Source organism: Conger conger, chromosome 4 (genome assembly GCF_963514075.1).
Source record: "Conger conger chromosome 4, fConCon1.1, whole genome shotgun sequence".
In the NCBI taxonomy this organism is placed as follows: domain Eukaryota; kingdom Metazoa; phylum Chordata; class Actinopteri; order Anguilliformes; family Congridae; genus Conger; species Conger conger.
The window spans coordinates 61,566,964-61,581,225 of NC_083763.1; the positions used below are offsets into that span (position 1 = coordinate 61,566,964).

Sequence of the window (14,262 nt, forward strand, 5' to 3'; positions counted from 1 at the left end):
TATCACCATTCCTTAAAACCATGACAGTGGGAAACCTGCCATGTATCAGTCCCATTATAAATGTTTTAATGTAGGCTTTTCAGAATGATACATCCTTTTCAGTGTCCATGTTGTCTCTTAAAAACATTTTCTTTATTATTTATAGTTTTCCCACATTGCCACAACTGCTATGAGTAAGCTTTTTACAGACAAAAGTCTCTCATTTTGTTTTATACCTGCCTTTCTTCATCTGTGATCATTCTGACCGTGATATGGATAAGGTGTAATTATGCATGCGATTTCAGGTTCATACAGGGTTCTGTTAAATCATCAGTCCATAGCACTGATAGTTCCAATGTGCTTTGAACCCTAATGACTTTCTGTCATGCTACTGTAGTTTCATCAGGATAGGCTGCACCTTTTAGTGAGATACCCGACAACACCCAGAGACCTGCAGCTGCTTGCCATCTGCAACAGACCACTTGTTATATGCAACTCAGCACTTTATTTACTGTGGTTCTGGAAAACCCTAATTACTTCCAATGCACAAATGTTTCATTTGTAAAGATCAGCTATAAAATCTCCCGTTTAAATATCTTGATGTCTGCAGCATGGTGGTACGAGCTTAATTAATGCCACCGTGACTTTGCATTTAAACACCCTTTGCCTTCATCACAGACTTACTGCTATCATGCACAAGATAGAACATGGACGCACACTCGATCACTTTGCATGTAATTGTTCTCTGTATAAGCATGAGCTCTGTTGATGCGGTGGCCTGGTTTAATTCATCCAATACCTCCAATTCCCAATAGGTGGTATTCAGTAAACCCTTGGAGCGTTCGGTTCAATAAACAATTTTGAAAGCAATAGCGTTATGTGTAAAGGTCCGATACACAGACTTCTTAAAAACGGGATTTGCAAAGCTGTACAAAGAGCAACACAATTCCATCAGTCCTGGGTAATGGTATAATGTGTACGCTTAAATTAGGGTTATTGGAATTGATTTATATTTGAATGGTCAATTATTTAATCATTTGCCGCCCTGAAATTATAAAAAGACGTTGTGTAACTCCAGAATGCAGTTACGGTCTTTATCAATGCAGCCCTTCCTCTATGTTTTGCTCCCTTTCCTCCCTCATTTTCCCCAATGTAGCAGTACTACAGTAGACAACTTTGAAGACTTGCAAACATGTCCAAAAGTTCCACTCTACCCTCAAACTGAAAAGATCCTTCCGCACCAACTGGCAATTTTGCAGGGTTTTTTACTCTTGTCACATTCAATTACATTCAGGGGGGTCTCCCACACCACCCCTGTTGTCACCATATATCCCCCCCCTCCCCCCTTGGTATTGGGATGATATCAGTCTTCTCTTCGTCATTTCACACCCAGGTCGGGGTGCTATAAGTGATGTCCCTTACCATTTCCCAGGTGCTGACGTGCTGTTACTGTTTGGCCACAGTAAAGCTTGGTTTCGGAAAACAAATCTCAGTTTCATCATGTAGCCTGGCGTTTCACCTGATGGACGGCCTGTAGCGTAGTGGTTAAGGTATATGATTGGGACCCGCAAAGTTGGTTGTTTGATCCCCGGTGTAGCCACAATAAGATCCACACAGCCGTTGGGCCCTTGAGCAAGGCCTTTAACCCTGCATTGCTCCAGGGGAGGATTGTCACCTGCTTAGTCCAAAGTAATTCGCTTTGGATAAAAGCGTCTGCCAAATGACAATGTAATGTGATGTAATGGACAATAAATCCGGAAAGGGCTGAGTCTGACAGGCAGCATATATTCAATATTCCAATCAAGCAACCAATTAAACAAAAGTAATGGAAAGAAAGAAAAAGCATCCTGTGATATTTGAGAAGACCAGACAGCAGGTCAGTGGAAGCCACTTTATAAAAGTTATACAGCAGCAATTTTCATGAGCCTGATGAATTTGGGCTGCAGTAAAGCCCTTGATCCAGAAAGTTTGTCACTATTCATTAGGTTATATTTTGGTCATTTTGCTTGGGGAGCTCAGAGAATGTTGTAGCCCGGTGCTAAGCGCTGGTTTCCATGGTTCCCCGTTGGCTGTAAATCACCTGCCCAAAAGTGAGGAATAAAGGCGAGGTGATTTGGGTTAATTCAGAGATGTGAACTCTACAGCTCCTGCACTGAAGCATGCCTAATGATCAATTATACATTCATGCAGGACACACACTAGGAAATGATGGATTGCAGCTGTAACTTCCTGTGAGGCATCCTAGCATAGCTAAGGGGGAAGGAGACACCTCAACCGTACGTTGGTTCACGTTAATCGTCACCTTGCGTCTTTCATGGCTGTCCCCGGCAACAAGACAGAAGGGCGAGTGGGGGGTATAGACTTTCATAGCCTCACATTGACACGTGTGGCTGTCACATTGCCGGGGTTTAAGCAGCTCAGACACTAACCTAAATATTGATAGGGGGCATGTTGCTTGGAGGCTTCTGAAAACAGAATTCTCTTTTCCCCCTTTTAACTACAGGTTGCTTGAGAATTTTCTATTCAAGGGCCAAAAATCAGTCATGTCAGGCTTCATTAAGATCCCCAACACTCCGTCGTGTCAGGCTTCATTAAGATCCCCAACACTCAAAACCCTTGCTCACAGTAGCTGAACTCATCTGGGATTTGCTTTGAGCCCAGCACAATTGGAAGTGAATGCTCGTGGCAACCCAATAATTTAAAAATCACATTCTAAAGAGAGATAAACCCCCACTGGCTAAGTTAAAACTTCAACGACCGAATGATTTGCATTTCTGTAAGTGTCGGTCTTGACAGCTGACACTTCTGTATTATTATGCCTGCATTCCTTTGGATGTTTGGCTATCGTCAGCGCAGAAAAGGAAATGTGAAGGGTTTCATTAGAGGTGCTCTCACTATGTAATGAATTTGTAATGCATCACATTTGATTTGTGACAAAGAGGCTTAAACAAAGGCTGTCACTCATCCCAGTGCTGGTAATAATAACCCCTGTTCCCTGTCTCAAATGACTCTTACCACTCTATCTCTCCCATATCTTACTGCAGTAACTCCTCTTACCATGCCCAACCCTATGTCTTTATTCCTCTCACCAGCCATTTCCATGGTGTATCTAACCCATCCTTCTTGGCATACTGCTGTCCCCCTCCCAATGCCTTTATAACACCTTTTTTTCCTATTGTGTCCCCCATTTCCCACTCACCCATCTCTAATGATAGTGGGTGATGCAGAAAGACTGGACATCTAAAACCCTTACCTCTGACTAGATCCTATTTTTGCCGAGGACACAAAGCAGTGGAAAGAATCTACAAAGTATTTTTCAAACCAACACATTTATGTCATTCGGCATTCAATGTCAAGAGGATGGCAGCCAATCTATGTTTCTATAATTTCAATTCTTACCTCTTAGATGGGTCAGGAGATATTTTGTGACATTCAAGTCGAGCACTTTTTGGTCGAGATTACCAGAGAAACCTCATTTTGATCCTTTTGTGTGAATGCCGACAGTCATTCTGTACAGTTATTAAGCAGGTGGAGATAACCGCTGTGTGCGCTGTGCTGTTGAGGCATTGCTACTTAAATGGCTATCAAATTTAAATTGTTCTCCATAGCGGGGTCTCCCATTGCTGTGATTGACAATGCCCTGGCGAGTTCAGAAATTAACTTCTTCAAAAGTAATGCATTGCAGATTGCAGCTTGGTTCTCCCTGCTTTTGAAGGATCTGTGTAGGAAAACATACTCTGCATTCGAGTGGCGATCCCTGATCAAGATCCTGCACCTACCATGAGCGAAAATGATGCACTATGCCTCATTTTTATTTGTCCGTTTTAATATATTTAGTACTCCCATGTTGTATTGAACTGTGCTGAGAACATGTGTGCAAAGCTGTTCTCTGGTTTGATCTTATTGAGTGGTGATGATGTCTGGAGGGTAGAGTCACTGAAAAAACCTTCTGAATTTTGCGCAGCACATGCTAATTCAGTACTGTATGTGGTGCGGTATGCATCAAGAAAAGAAAAAGCATGCTTTTTGCTAATTGCCTACACAATCTATGCAAAAAATATGTTATGCCCAGTACTGTATGCAGTAAGAAACCTCTAGCTGTTCTGAAAAGTACTTTCTTAAATGGAAGGATGTATTTGTTCTTGCGAGGAGCTGATTCATTTTGATTCACTGTACATCTTGAATGCACAGTGCTAAGGGCAGCAGTTTTTCTTAGCAGTTAGGTGAATGGGTTATTGCACTTTGTTATTCCTGAAAATAACATTTTTGTAAATCACTCTAGATTTGACTCTGCTACAGTAAGTAAATATAATATAATGTAATGTTTTCAGGTTTGAAAGTATGGTGCAATAATGGCTTTTTAACCTACAGCACTGTATCCAGCCGGAGACATGGATAATATATCAAATGAAAGCTGCTGAAGTTGCCCTGAATTACTGTAACAGAAATAACTAAATACTAATAATAACAGAACTAAGAGTGCATGTAACGTAAATTGAATTGTGAACAATTCTGTTAATGATTGCAGCAAAAACATCTAATTGGCACTTGGTCATTTAATTTTTTCAAAAATCAACATGTTCTTCGCTCGTTTGGGTATTTCTGTATCTGCTGATCTCCTGGGATTTTCATGTACAACAGTCTCTAGTGTTTACTCAGAATGGTGCAAAAAACAAGAAAACATCCACCCGCAGTTCTGTGTACAGAAACACCTTATTGATGAGAGACGTCAACAGAGAATGGCCAGACCAGTTCGAGCTGACTGAAAGGCTACGGTAACTCAGATAACAACCAATTGTGGTGAGTAGAAAAGCAACTCAGAATACACAACAAGTTGAACGTTGATATGGATGGGCTACAACAGCAGAAGACCACGTTGGGTTCAGCCAAGAACAGAAAGCTGAGAATGCAGTAGGTTGGCACTGGCTCACCAAAGCTGGACAGTTGAAGACTGGAAAAAACGTAACCTGGTGTGATGAATCTCGATTTCTGCTGAACATTGAACATAACAATGAGTAAAACCGCAGATTCGCAGCATGAACGTGCAGCCGACAAATCTGCAGAAATTGCATGATGCAATCATGTCAACATGGAACAGAATCTCAAAGGAATCTTTTCAACATTTTGTGGAATCCATGCCATGAAGAATTGTGGCTGTTTTGAGAGCAAAGGGAGGCCCTACCCAGTATTAGTATAGTGTTCCTAATAAAGTGCTCAGTGAGTGTATATAGTTGGTTTTGTGGTCTGCTATCACTGTTGTGAGTTCAATAGTCAGGCATACTGTCCAGTTCCGTATTTCTGTTCATGCAAATTTGCATATAAAAGCGTATCTGTATTACCACTCAAGAGATTAACCTGGGTGTAGAAACTAGATTTCTAGTTTGGCTCTGGCAGATACATATTGATGCATATTCAGTGTTATTATCTGTATGTTTTCCACATGAAATCACTAGGGATGCACACTATGACAAATCTGTGGCTGATCAATAAATCATAATTGTCTGACCATATCGGCCAATGTCAATGCTGCTATCAGCCCAGTATTATTGTGCATCCCTAACAACCATTCTTTTATTGAGCCAGATTGCCAAGCAAAAAGTATGTGGTTTATGACAAGCATATGGTCTATTGGAAAAAAGCTTGGTTTGTTTTCAGCAACATTACCCCTGCGTATCGCATCTGAAGTCATCTTCTCCAGCAGAAAAGAAATGCAGCATTATGTGATTTGTATCTAAAAGGTCAAGTAATTTGAAAGCACATCCCGTTATCACAGCAAATGGTATATTCAGGAGCTCAATGTGGTGAGATTAGAGGTGACTGTGAAAGCGTGGAGATAATCAGCTGCTAAGGATTCAGGACAAACAAACTGTGGGAAGAGAAGAGGAGAGAGGGAATGTTAAGGCCAAATAGGCTTTTCACTTAGCGCAATCAACGCACGCCTAACATTTTGCATGCAAAGAGAGATTTCTTGTCACGCTGGGGCACAAATGCACTTGAAGTTCATTGCTGCCAGAGGATAGTGTTTGCTTTTGGAAATATAATTTATTGCAATCCCTGTTGTTGAAAAAAAACAGCTCAAGCTAGGTTTATCAAGCTGGTGATAGCTGGATAGCTTTAATCAGGGATATATTAATAATATGTGGAATATATTTTACAATGCTACATATATTTTTCTTGTATTTTGTGTATTTGGCCATATATTACAATGTGTTGCAATATGCTTTCTGATCTTGAAAATATAGTTCACATCAGTGTATTGTAATACAGTATATTCCATTTTGTAAGGAAATTTATGGCATATAAATGTGTCATTGGCACTGGTCGGCAGGTCTATGAGAGTACTGATGGCAAAATTAGAAAAGGTTCCTTTGAAAATAACTCTAAAGGCTCAAACATTTTATCCTAACCAGCCTCTGTTTAGATTGTTGTCAAGGAACCAGAGGTAACATTAAGGGAAGAAACAGGAAGCAACTTAAGTTTTTCGCTCAAGCTTAACATAAGGAGTATGGTCTGCTATGACGGTGTCCTTCAGAATGACAGCATGATGTGTCAGCCGGCCCAGTAAAACAGATTACTCTGAGTGTTAATTAGAGAATTATGGGGTCAAAACAAAATCGTTTGTCAGTGATGTACACACACCATGCATTGCATTATCACCAAGCTGTCTCATTGAGATTTTTCTGGAAGGCTTAGAATAACATAAAATAAACATAAATAGTGGAATAAGTCTATACTGTATGCATCAACGCAGATTGGAAATAAACTGTGATTTTACATTTGCTGAAGGGTTCCATTTTATATCCTGTACAATGTAGGAGGGGAATACTGTACATTTCAAAACTGCATTTTGAGGAGCATTTTATACAGAAAATGCTGCTGGTGGTTCCTGTTCACTAAAGAATGAATTCACTAAACCATGAAACCATGTGGGAATTTGTGTTGAGCAAGTACAACAATTAGCGCTGTGCAGTGTGGCCTTTTTTTAATGAACAAGGGAGCATAACTGTGAGCAGGGTTGTGTTTATTTATGGCGTTCCATTGAGGAATCTCCTCATGTGTGAAGTTCAGTGGGGTCAGGCTGTGTCGACCCTTGCCCAAGAGATAAGTTAATGGAGTTTGAAGGTCACTGAATGTCGCCCACCAATCTGCAGTTACAGGGAGGGAGGGGCTGTGGGCGTGGTGGAGCTTACACACACACACAGCACTGAGCTGAGAGGCATCTTACCTGATTTATTTAAAGAATGGGGAAATAGTTCAATGGTAAAATGATAAAGCTACTTTAATAACTGAATACAGTACATGGCACAGAACAGGAGAAGGGGTTCCTTGACTACTGTAGATCGACTACTTATTTTAAGTTTAAATATGTACCTTGAAGAAGTACCTGGTTGAATACTGTTTATATAAAGCACAAAACAAGGCAGGGGGTTTCCTGATTATGAACAGGGCAGCAATATAATCGGCTAACACAAAGGCATGTCAGTCTGCACTGTAATCTGCTAACAAAAAGGCATGTTAATATGCATGTTCAATATTGAGGGAGCCAAAGAAAATGAAAGCTTTTTGTTCATGAAAAGAAATCTTGAATTTTGAATGTACTTCTGAGTATATGAGTAAGCATACACACATGCATTATACATATTACCTGTGGTACATGAGCGATAAACTGTACAGTACAGTTTCTCATTCCCAGCCATGACAGGCCATTTAACACAGAGCTCCACTCCTCTCTGGTTGACCGTAGTGTGATATTTCCAGGACAAATCATCTGTCATCGGCTCTGTTCTCCTTTTTCCTTACAGTCTTACATTTATCTTGCCTGCCACCGTAATGATCATTAGCTGATCCAAAATAAATCTATATCAGTGTATTCCATATCCAAATATCCAGATTGCTTTCTCTCTACTGCGAAACACATTACAATGTGCTCGTGTTCAGGTTGAGCTTTTGTGTTGTTCATTGAACAGCTCTTGTTTATCACTGTTTACCATAGTGTGCAAACGACCTAAGGGCATGACATTGTCAGATATTGATATTTTCTGCAGTAGATTTGCTCAATGTCCCTTTGTGACTGTATGTGTGACTAATTCATATGGAAAGTTGTTTAATGCTGCTTCAGTGTGAGTATTACAGTAGCTAAGGCACCAGAATCGCTCCCTGCGGTCTAGTAACAACCCGTGACTTTCCTGGTGTAGGCCAGATTGAAGAAGGAATATTGAAAATTACTTAGTAAATGGCTGCAGTTGGCTGCAAATGTTTTTCAAATTAGTTCATGCTACTGCCTGTTGTCTCACTCCAGAAGTGTATCATTTTCTCTGCTGCACCATTAATGTGCTTAATTGACACAAAAGTAGTAACTGATAGATGATAAAGAAAAGCAAAAAGCCATCACTAATCTGCCTTTAGGGTAATTGAGCTTTCTAACTTTTGGTTTTACATAGGAGAATATATTTTATATTTTACCCACAGTTAGTCATGTTTATACTCTTTATCTGGAGCTCAAAGTTGTTTGTCTGTGCACAAAATGCAAGAAAGTTCAGATGTATATGTGTGTTACGTATACACTCAGTGAGCACTATATTAGGTAGACTGGTACACCAGCTTGTCAATGCATATATTTAATCAGCCAATCATGTGGCAGCAAATAAATGCATAAAAGCATGCAGACATGGTCAACAGGTTCAGCTGTTTTTCAGACCAACATCAAGCCATGATTGTTGGTGCCAGACAGGGTGGTTTGAGTATCTCAGAAACTGCTGATCTCCTGGGATTTTCACGCCCAACAGTCAATGGAGAGAATGGAGCGATAAACAAAAAACATTCTGTGAGCAGCAGTTCTGTGGGCAAAAACGCATTGTTGAGAGAGGTCAGAGGAGAAGGGCCAGACTGGTCAAAGCTGACAGGAAGATGACGCAAATAACAACACATTATAACAGTGATATGCAGAAGAGCATCTCTGAACACAGAAAGACCTCTCAAGTGGATAGGCTACAGCAGCCGAAGAGTCTAATAAATACCTTATAAAGTGCTCAGTGAGTGTAGGTCTTGATCACACATGCTCCATGTTGGTTTTTCATGGCTCTGTTTTCAGTTAATCATTGGGTTATTTGGGTTATGGAGTTATTGGGATCATTGGGTTATTTTCCCATATTTAATCCTTTGATGAGAGTGAAATGTAAATGTGGCCTGTTTCTACCACATAATGTGATGTCAGCGGATGCTGAGGAGGACGCCATGCTCTGTGCTGTGTACTGACTCTGTTTTTGCACCTCTCATCCCCTTCTCCTTTACCACCACTCCTGTCTGGCACTCTGTGCTCTTCTCACCGTGTCGTGTTGTGTCTGCATGCGGTCCTTCCTCTGCCTAGACCTAGTAAACCAGTTCTGTGAGCAGGTCCTGAATTTTTTGCTTTGTCCCTACTTCCCTGTTGTAGCCCCGTCTTCCCCCGGTGTTGACTCCGTACCATTGCAGCGCACAGGCAGTCAGAACGCCACCGGGACTTACCCGAGGGGCGGCTATGCTGCCGGCTCGGCCGCCAACTACTCTGACCCGTACCGCACGCTCCAGTACTGCCCGTCTGTGGAGTCGCCGTACAGCAAGTCCGGGCCGGCCCTCCCTCCGGAGGGCACGCTGGCCAGGTCCCCTTCTATCGACAGCATCCAGAAGGACCCCAGGTGAGCCCCAGCACTCTGGCTACCCTCACACCTTGCAGGAGCGGTATGGAAAGCATGATACTCTGCTTACCTTGTGTGGTTTAAAGGCTCTCCGCCAAGGCTTAGCACCACTTTCTGTCAGATGAATGGGGCCATGTTGTCCTTCTATGGAGGGGTCCAATGCATCAAAGTATGCTTCAGACTGCAGCACTTTTCACTTCAGAAGGATTATTGTGTAAAGTAAGTTCCACCCATTATTCTAGCACCCTGTCGCTGCTGGGGGAAGCTTTTAATACTGTGGTTTAAATAATGTCAAAGGAACCATTCAGATTTGTAATGTGAAACCAGACATTTTTTATGTTCTGCCTATTGCCGAAGGTGCTTTTTTTACTTTCAGTTTTAGATTTTTATTAAATTTTTGAGAATTACTATCTGTGTGTTTTATTATTATGTGTTAATATCTTGTGGACCACGTTCTTTTCAATTGAGTTAGACTGAAAAGGAATTCCATCCACTGTTAACTTCATAAGGAGAAATTAGTTTTCTGCTAGAAGTCGATATTTGTTGAAGCCGTGATTTAAGCTGTGAACAGCTATTTTGCACTAGTGTAGACCAAGCAGCTGGATCTGAATTGAAGACCAGACCTTGATGCACTGCTTACCTGTGGCTTCATGAAGCCTGGTTTTTAATTCAGTTCAATTACATAAAATAATGTACGGTTGATCATCAAACAGTGCCCAGCATTTTGTTGATATTTGCTTGCTTGATGATGCCCTTTGTCCTGTATGCTTTTTATTCCTGGAATAGTTTAAATGCATCTATTTATCTGTCTTCTTGTAGAAAAATAACTGTTTGCAACCTGCTTCTGTGCTGTCTCTCAATTAACAGGATTAAAATAGATTACGTATTATTATTTTTACCTAGCAATTTATTATATTCTGTGAATTCACTTCAAACATTCAGGGTCAAACCTGCACTAATACACGAATATAAAAAATACAAGTCATGTGTATGTAGCGGATAACAGAACACAGGCTACTGTAACTGTATAATTTGGCTGAAAAGCATGGATTAAGCTGATCCGAAGTACAGATGAAATATATACCACTGTGCCTTCTGCAGTCAGAGACACAGTGTTCAGACCGCCCAGTCAGTGAACTGTCAAGAGGCTTAGCTCTGCAGTTACACGCTTTGCTACTATGCATAATTCATGGTATCCATAGTTACTGATGTAGCAATTGATTAATTAACAGAATTTATTAGTTACATATTAGTTAGTGTAGTTAGTTAGTTAGTGCCTGCTGAATTCAGTCTTTAAAGTATATCTCTTCATTATTAAAATCCACAGTAGCCTATTACATATACATAACAAGCTTGCTGGCATTGTCAGAAAGTCGCATTGTAAGTCGCATCCGTTTGTATTAAAAAGATGTTGGTGGCAAACAAAATGGAATGTTCATTTAAAATAGTTCAACAGTAACTGTTTGCTGCAAACATAGTTTGTCGCAAATGTTTGCTGTCTTGAACGCACGTCAGGATAACCTGTCTATCATCTGATGGTACAATGTTCTCTTGTGGAATTTCAGGCATGAGTGGGACTCACAGGTCCCATACTTGCTTATTGTTTCCATTGCTTTCTCTTAGGCAAGGTCCACTTTTTCCCCCTGAAAGTCTCCACCTGCCATGCTAAATGTGTACTTAAACAAAAGTTTAATCATGAATAGTTACCAGAAGTTTTGTCTGCTGATGTGTAAACATGCAGTTTTGGCAAACCAGTGTATGGTATTGAGGAGCAAAGGGGCTCTGGGAACTTTTTCAGCTGCCTCTTCATTAAGGAATTTTTACCTTTCTGTGGTGGTGCCACAGGGGGGAACATTATGCTCTCAAAAATAATAGAAGTAGTTTCATGAAATGGGTCATGGTTTCTGCAATGACAGTCCATGGTTTCTCTGAGGATCAGCCCCTGTAACATCAGGCTATAGTTTCTCTGAGGACTTTCACCAAGTTATTTTTTCTACACATTATCGCACTCATCTACTGTGTAATTCCGAGGTATGTGGGTGGGTAATTGCAATGCAATTTTCAACATTGAGAAAATGTAAGCTCAAGAGGGCACTGGCCAGAAACGGGTTGCTGAGTTCTCAAAACCACCAGTATCACTGTGCCTAGGATTTGGGCATGGCAACTAAGATAGCTATTGCATTTCAGACTTTAAACAAATCTATTTTTAGTAGTACCTATATCAAAGAACATTATTTTGTAACTGCACTGCAGAAATGAAATGCCATTGCAGAGGAACACTTGTGTCTCTCCACAGTGCAGAACATACAGTAATTTAGCTATTCCTTGCCAGTATGTTTTTTAATGAGGTGTAATTACCATTTATTAAATTATTTATTAAAGGCAGGAATACACCCTAGACAGGTCGCCAGTCCATCGCAGGGCACACACACCATTCACTCACACACTCATACCTATGGGCAATTTAGACTCTCCAATCAGCCTAACCTGCATGTCTTTGGACTGTGGGAGGAAACCGGAGTACCCGGAGGAAACCCACGCAGACACGGGGAGAACATGCAAACTCCACACAGAGAGGCCCCGGCCGACGGGGATTCGAACCCAGGACCTCCTTGCTGTGAGGCGGCAGTGCTACCCACTGCACCATCCGTGCCGCCTCATATACAATTCCTTTAATTGAAACATCAAGAAGCCACTTTTTCTGAGGATTTAGCAGTCAGAGGGGATTTCCACAGACAGCTCTACTCTGGGGTGACAGAAAGATACATGGTAAAATCTTCAGTGTTAAATCGACTGAGTACATATCATCCCAATTTGACTCAATTAACACTGGGCATTTTACTGTATATAAAGTAGGAAGCAGTAACGTAGATTACTCTGAACTCTATATTAATGCATCCAGTACACAGAACAAGGGCAAGCAGAGTATGAAAGAGTGAGGAGCAAAGAGTTAAGAGGAAAAGCGTTTTTGTAGAGCAACAAGTGAGCGATATTTCCTGACCTTTTCCACTCGGGGGGATGGTTCACGATGGCTCAGAGGAGTGGTCATGTATCTCAGTGCAGAGGACTTTTTGCTAAAGCGGTCCATTCCACACAAAGAGGGCTTGCTTGTGCTTTGTCACAGCCTGCTAAATTCATTTTATCAAGCGGGTGCAGTTCTTTCTCCACACATTTTCTCCAAGCACATTTTGAATCGTATGTTATATGCTGGGAATCCCTCCGCAGAAATAAGCATTAAGGTAAGAGCGGCCTGTAGCGTAGTGGGTAAGGTAAATGCTTGGGACCCGCAAGGTCAGTGGTTCGATCCCCGGTGTAGCCACAATAAGATCTGCACAGCCGTTGGGCCCTGAGTAAGGCCCTTAACCCTGCATTGCTCCGGAGGAGAATTGTCTCCTGCTTAGTCTAATCAACTGTACGTCGCTCTGGATAAGAGCGTCTGCCAAATGTCATTAATGAAATGTAAAATTATTGAAGCTTAAGAAATAAAAAGACAGAAGACTAAGGGCCAGTTTCACAGGCACAGAGTTTGTCTGAGAAATAGTCTCATGTCTAGGCGAGAGAAATAAGTTTGTCTCAATTGTCCAGATGTCATGTGGCATGCCTGTGCCTTCCAATAAATCATCAGAAACTTTGAATAAAGAAGAAAACACTTTTAATATTTCAGTGAAGATGCAGAAATGACATGTCGTGGTAGCATCACCAATACAATGCCCCCACAGCAAAAAGAATGATCACAGTATCATTAGAAAGTGCAAAACTGTAAATGACAGCCGTCAGAAAAAGAGAAACAAGCCCTTGACGTGGAGATGAAGCAATGCCCAAAGTCTCCGAGGGCAGATAAATGTGACTGTGAATGTGCTGGGGAGCGTGATCGATCCTTCCCCGGAACGCCAGGGCGCTCTACCCGGAGGGCTGAAGTCTGCCGGTCACTGTGCACTGGAGCAGGGCCCCTTGTACTCTCCCGTTATTGATCCGTCCTGAGAGAATAAATAACAGCCTCGCTCGGTCTGGGGCCCGCTGTTAAACACAGGCATTATCAGTTAGGCTCCAGAGTGTGTTTATCCCTTTTCCCCCTCTAAAAATCACAGGGCTATAATGCAGTTTGATGTCATTGCGGTGCCTCCTCAGCAGGCCAATTCATAAAGCTTTCAGTGCAAAGAGGCACTCCTCAGGCCACAGTGATTGACAGTGAAGTGGGGAGTACTTTTACAATTACTTCTCGCTGGCAGCGCTAATTTCACAGAATAGCTGCCATTAGACCCACAAAAGACAACTTTTTCTTGCACTGAGATCCGTATTCAGGGCTTTTGGAGAGTTTTTGCATCTGTCAATAGAGGCAGGAGAGAAGAGGTGTCCAGGTGAGAGATGGATTATTTCTTTACACGTTATTTCTCAAAATGACACTTTTTTTTTAAATCCCCTGACCGAGCTGGGCCTACGCACTGTATTTTCAGATGCCTATTTGAGCTCCCGGCATGCCATGGGGTATCATATGAGGATCTTTGCCTATACAATATGATCTTTGGTGGTATATTAATATCCCTAGAAGCCAATGTAGGGTCAATGTTTTAAATACAAACAAATTTGATATAAAAAAACTGTTCAATGT

The 14,262-nt window shown here is 41.5% G+C and overlaps 1 protein-coding gene across 4 annotated transcripts in view; it reads left to right on the forward strand.

Moving 5' to 3' along the window:
- LOC133127078 (catenin delta-2-like) overlaps positions 1-14,262 on the forward strand; it is a 256,199-nt gene that overhangs the window by 140,765 nt on the left and 101,172 nt on the right. For all 4 annotated transcript variants that reach the window (XM_061239702.1, XM_061239704.1, XM_061239703.1 and 1 more), the window contains one exon: positions 9,413-9,653. In XM_061239702.1, coding sequence (XP_061095686.1) covers positions 9,413-9,653 — 241 coding nt within the window. The remainder of the gene's footprint in view (positions 1-9,412; positions 9,654-14,262) is intronic.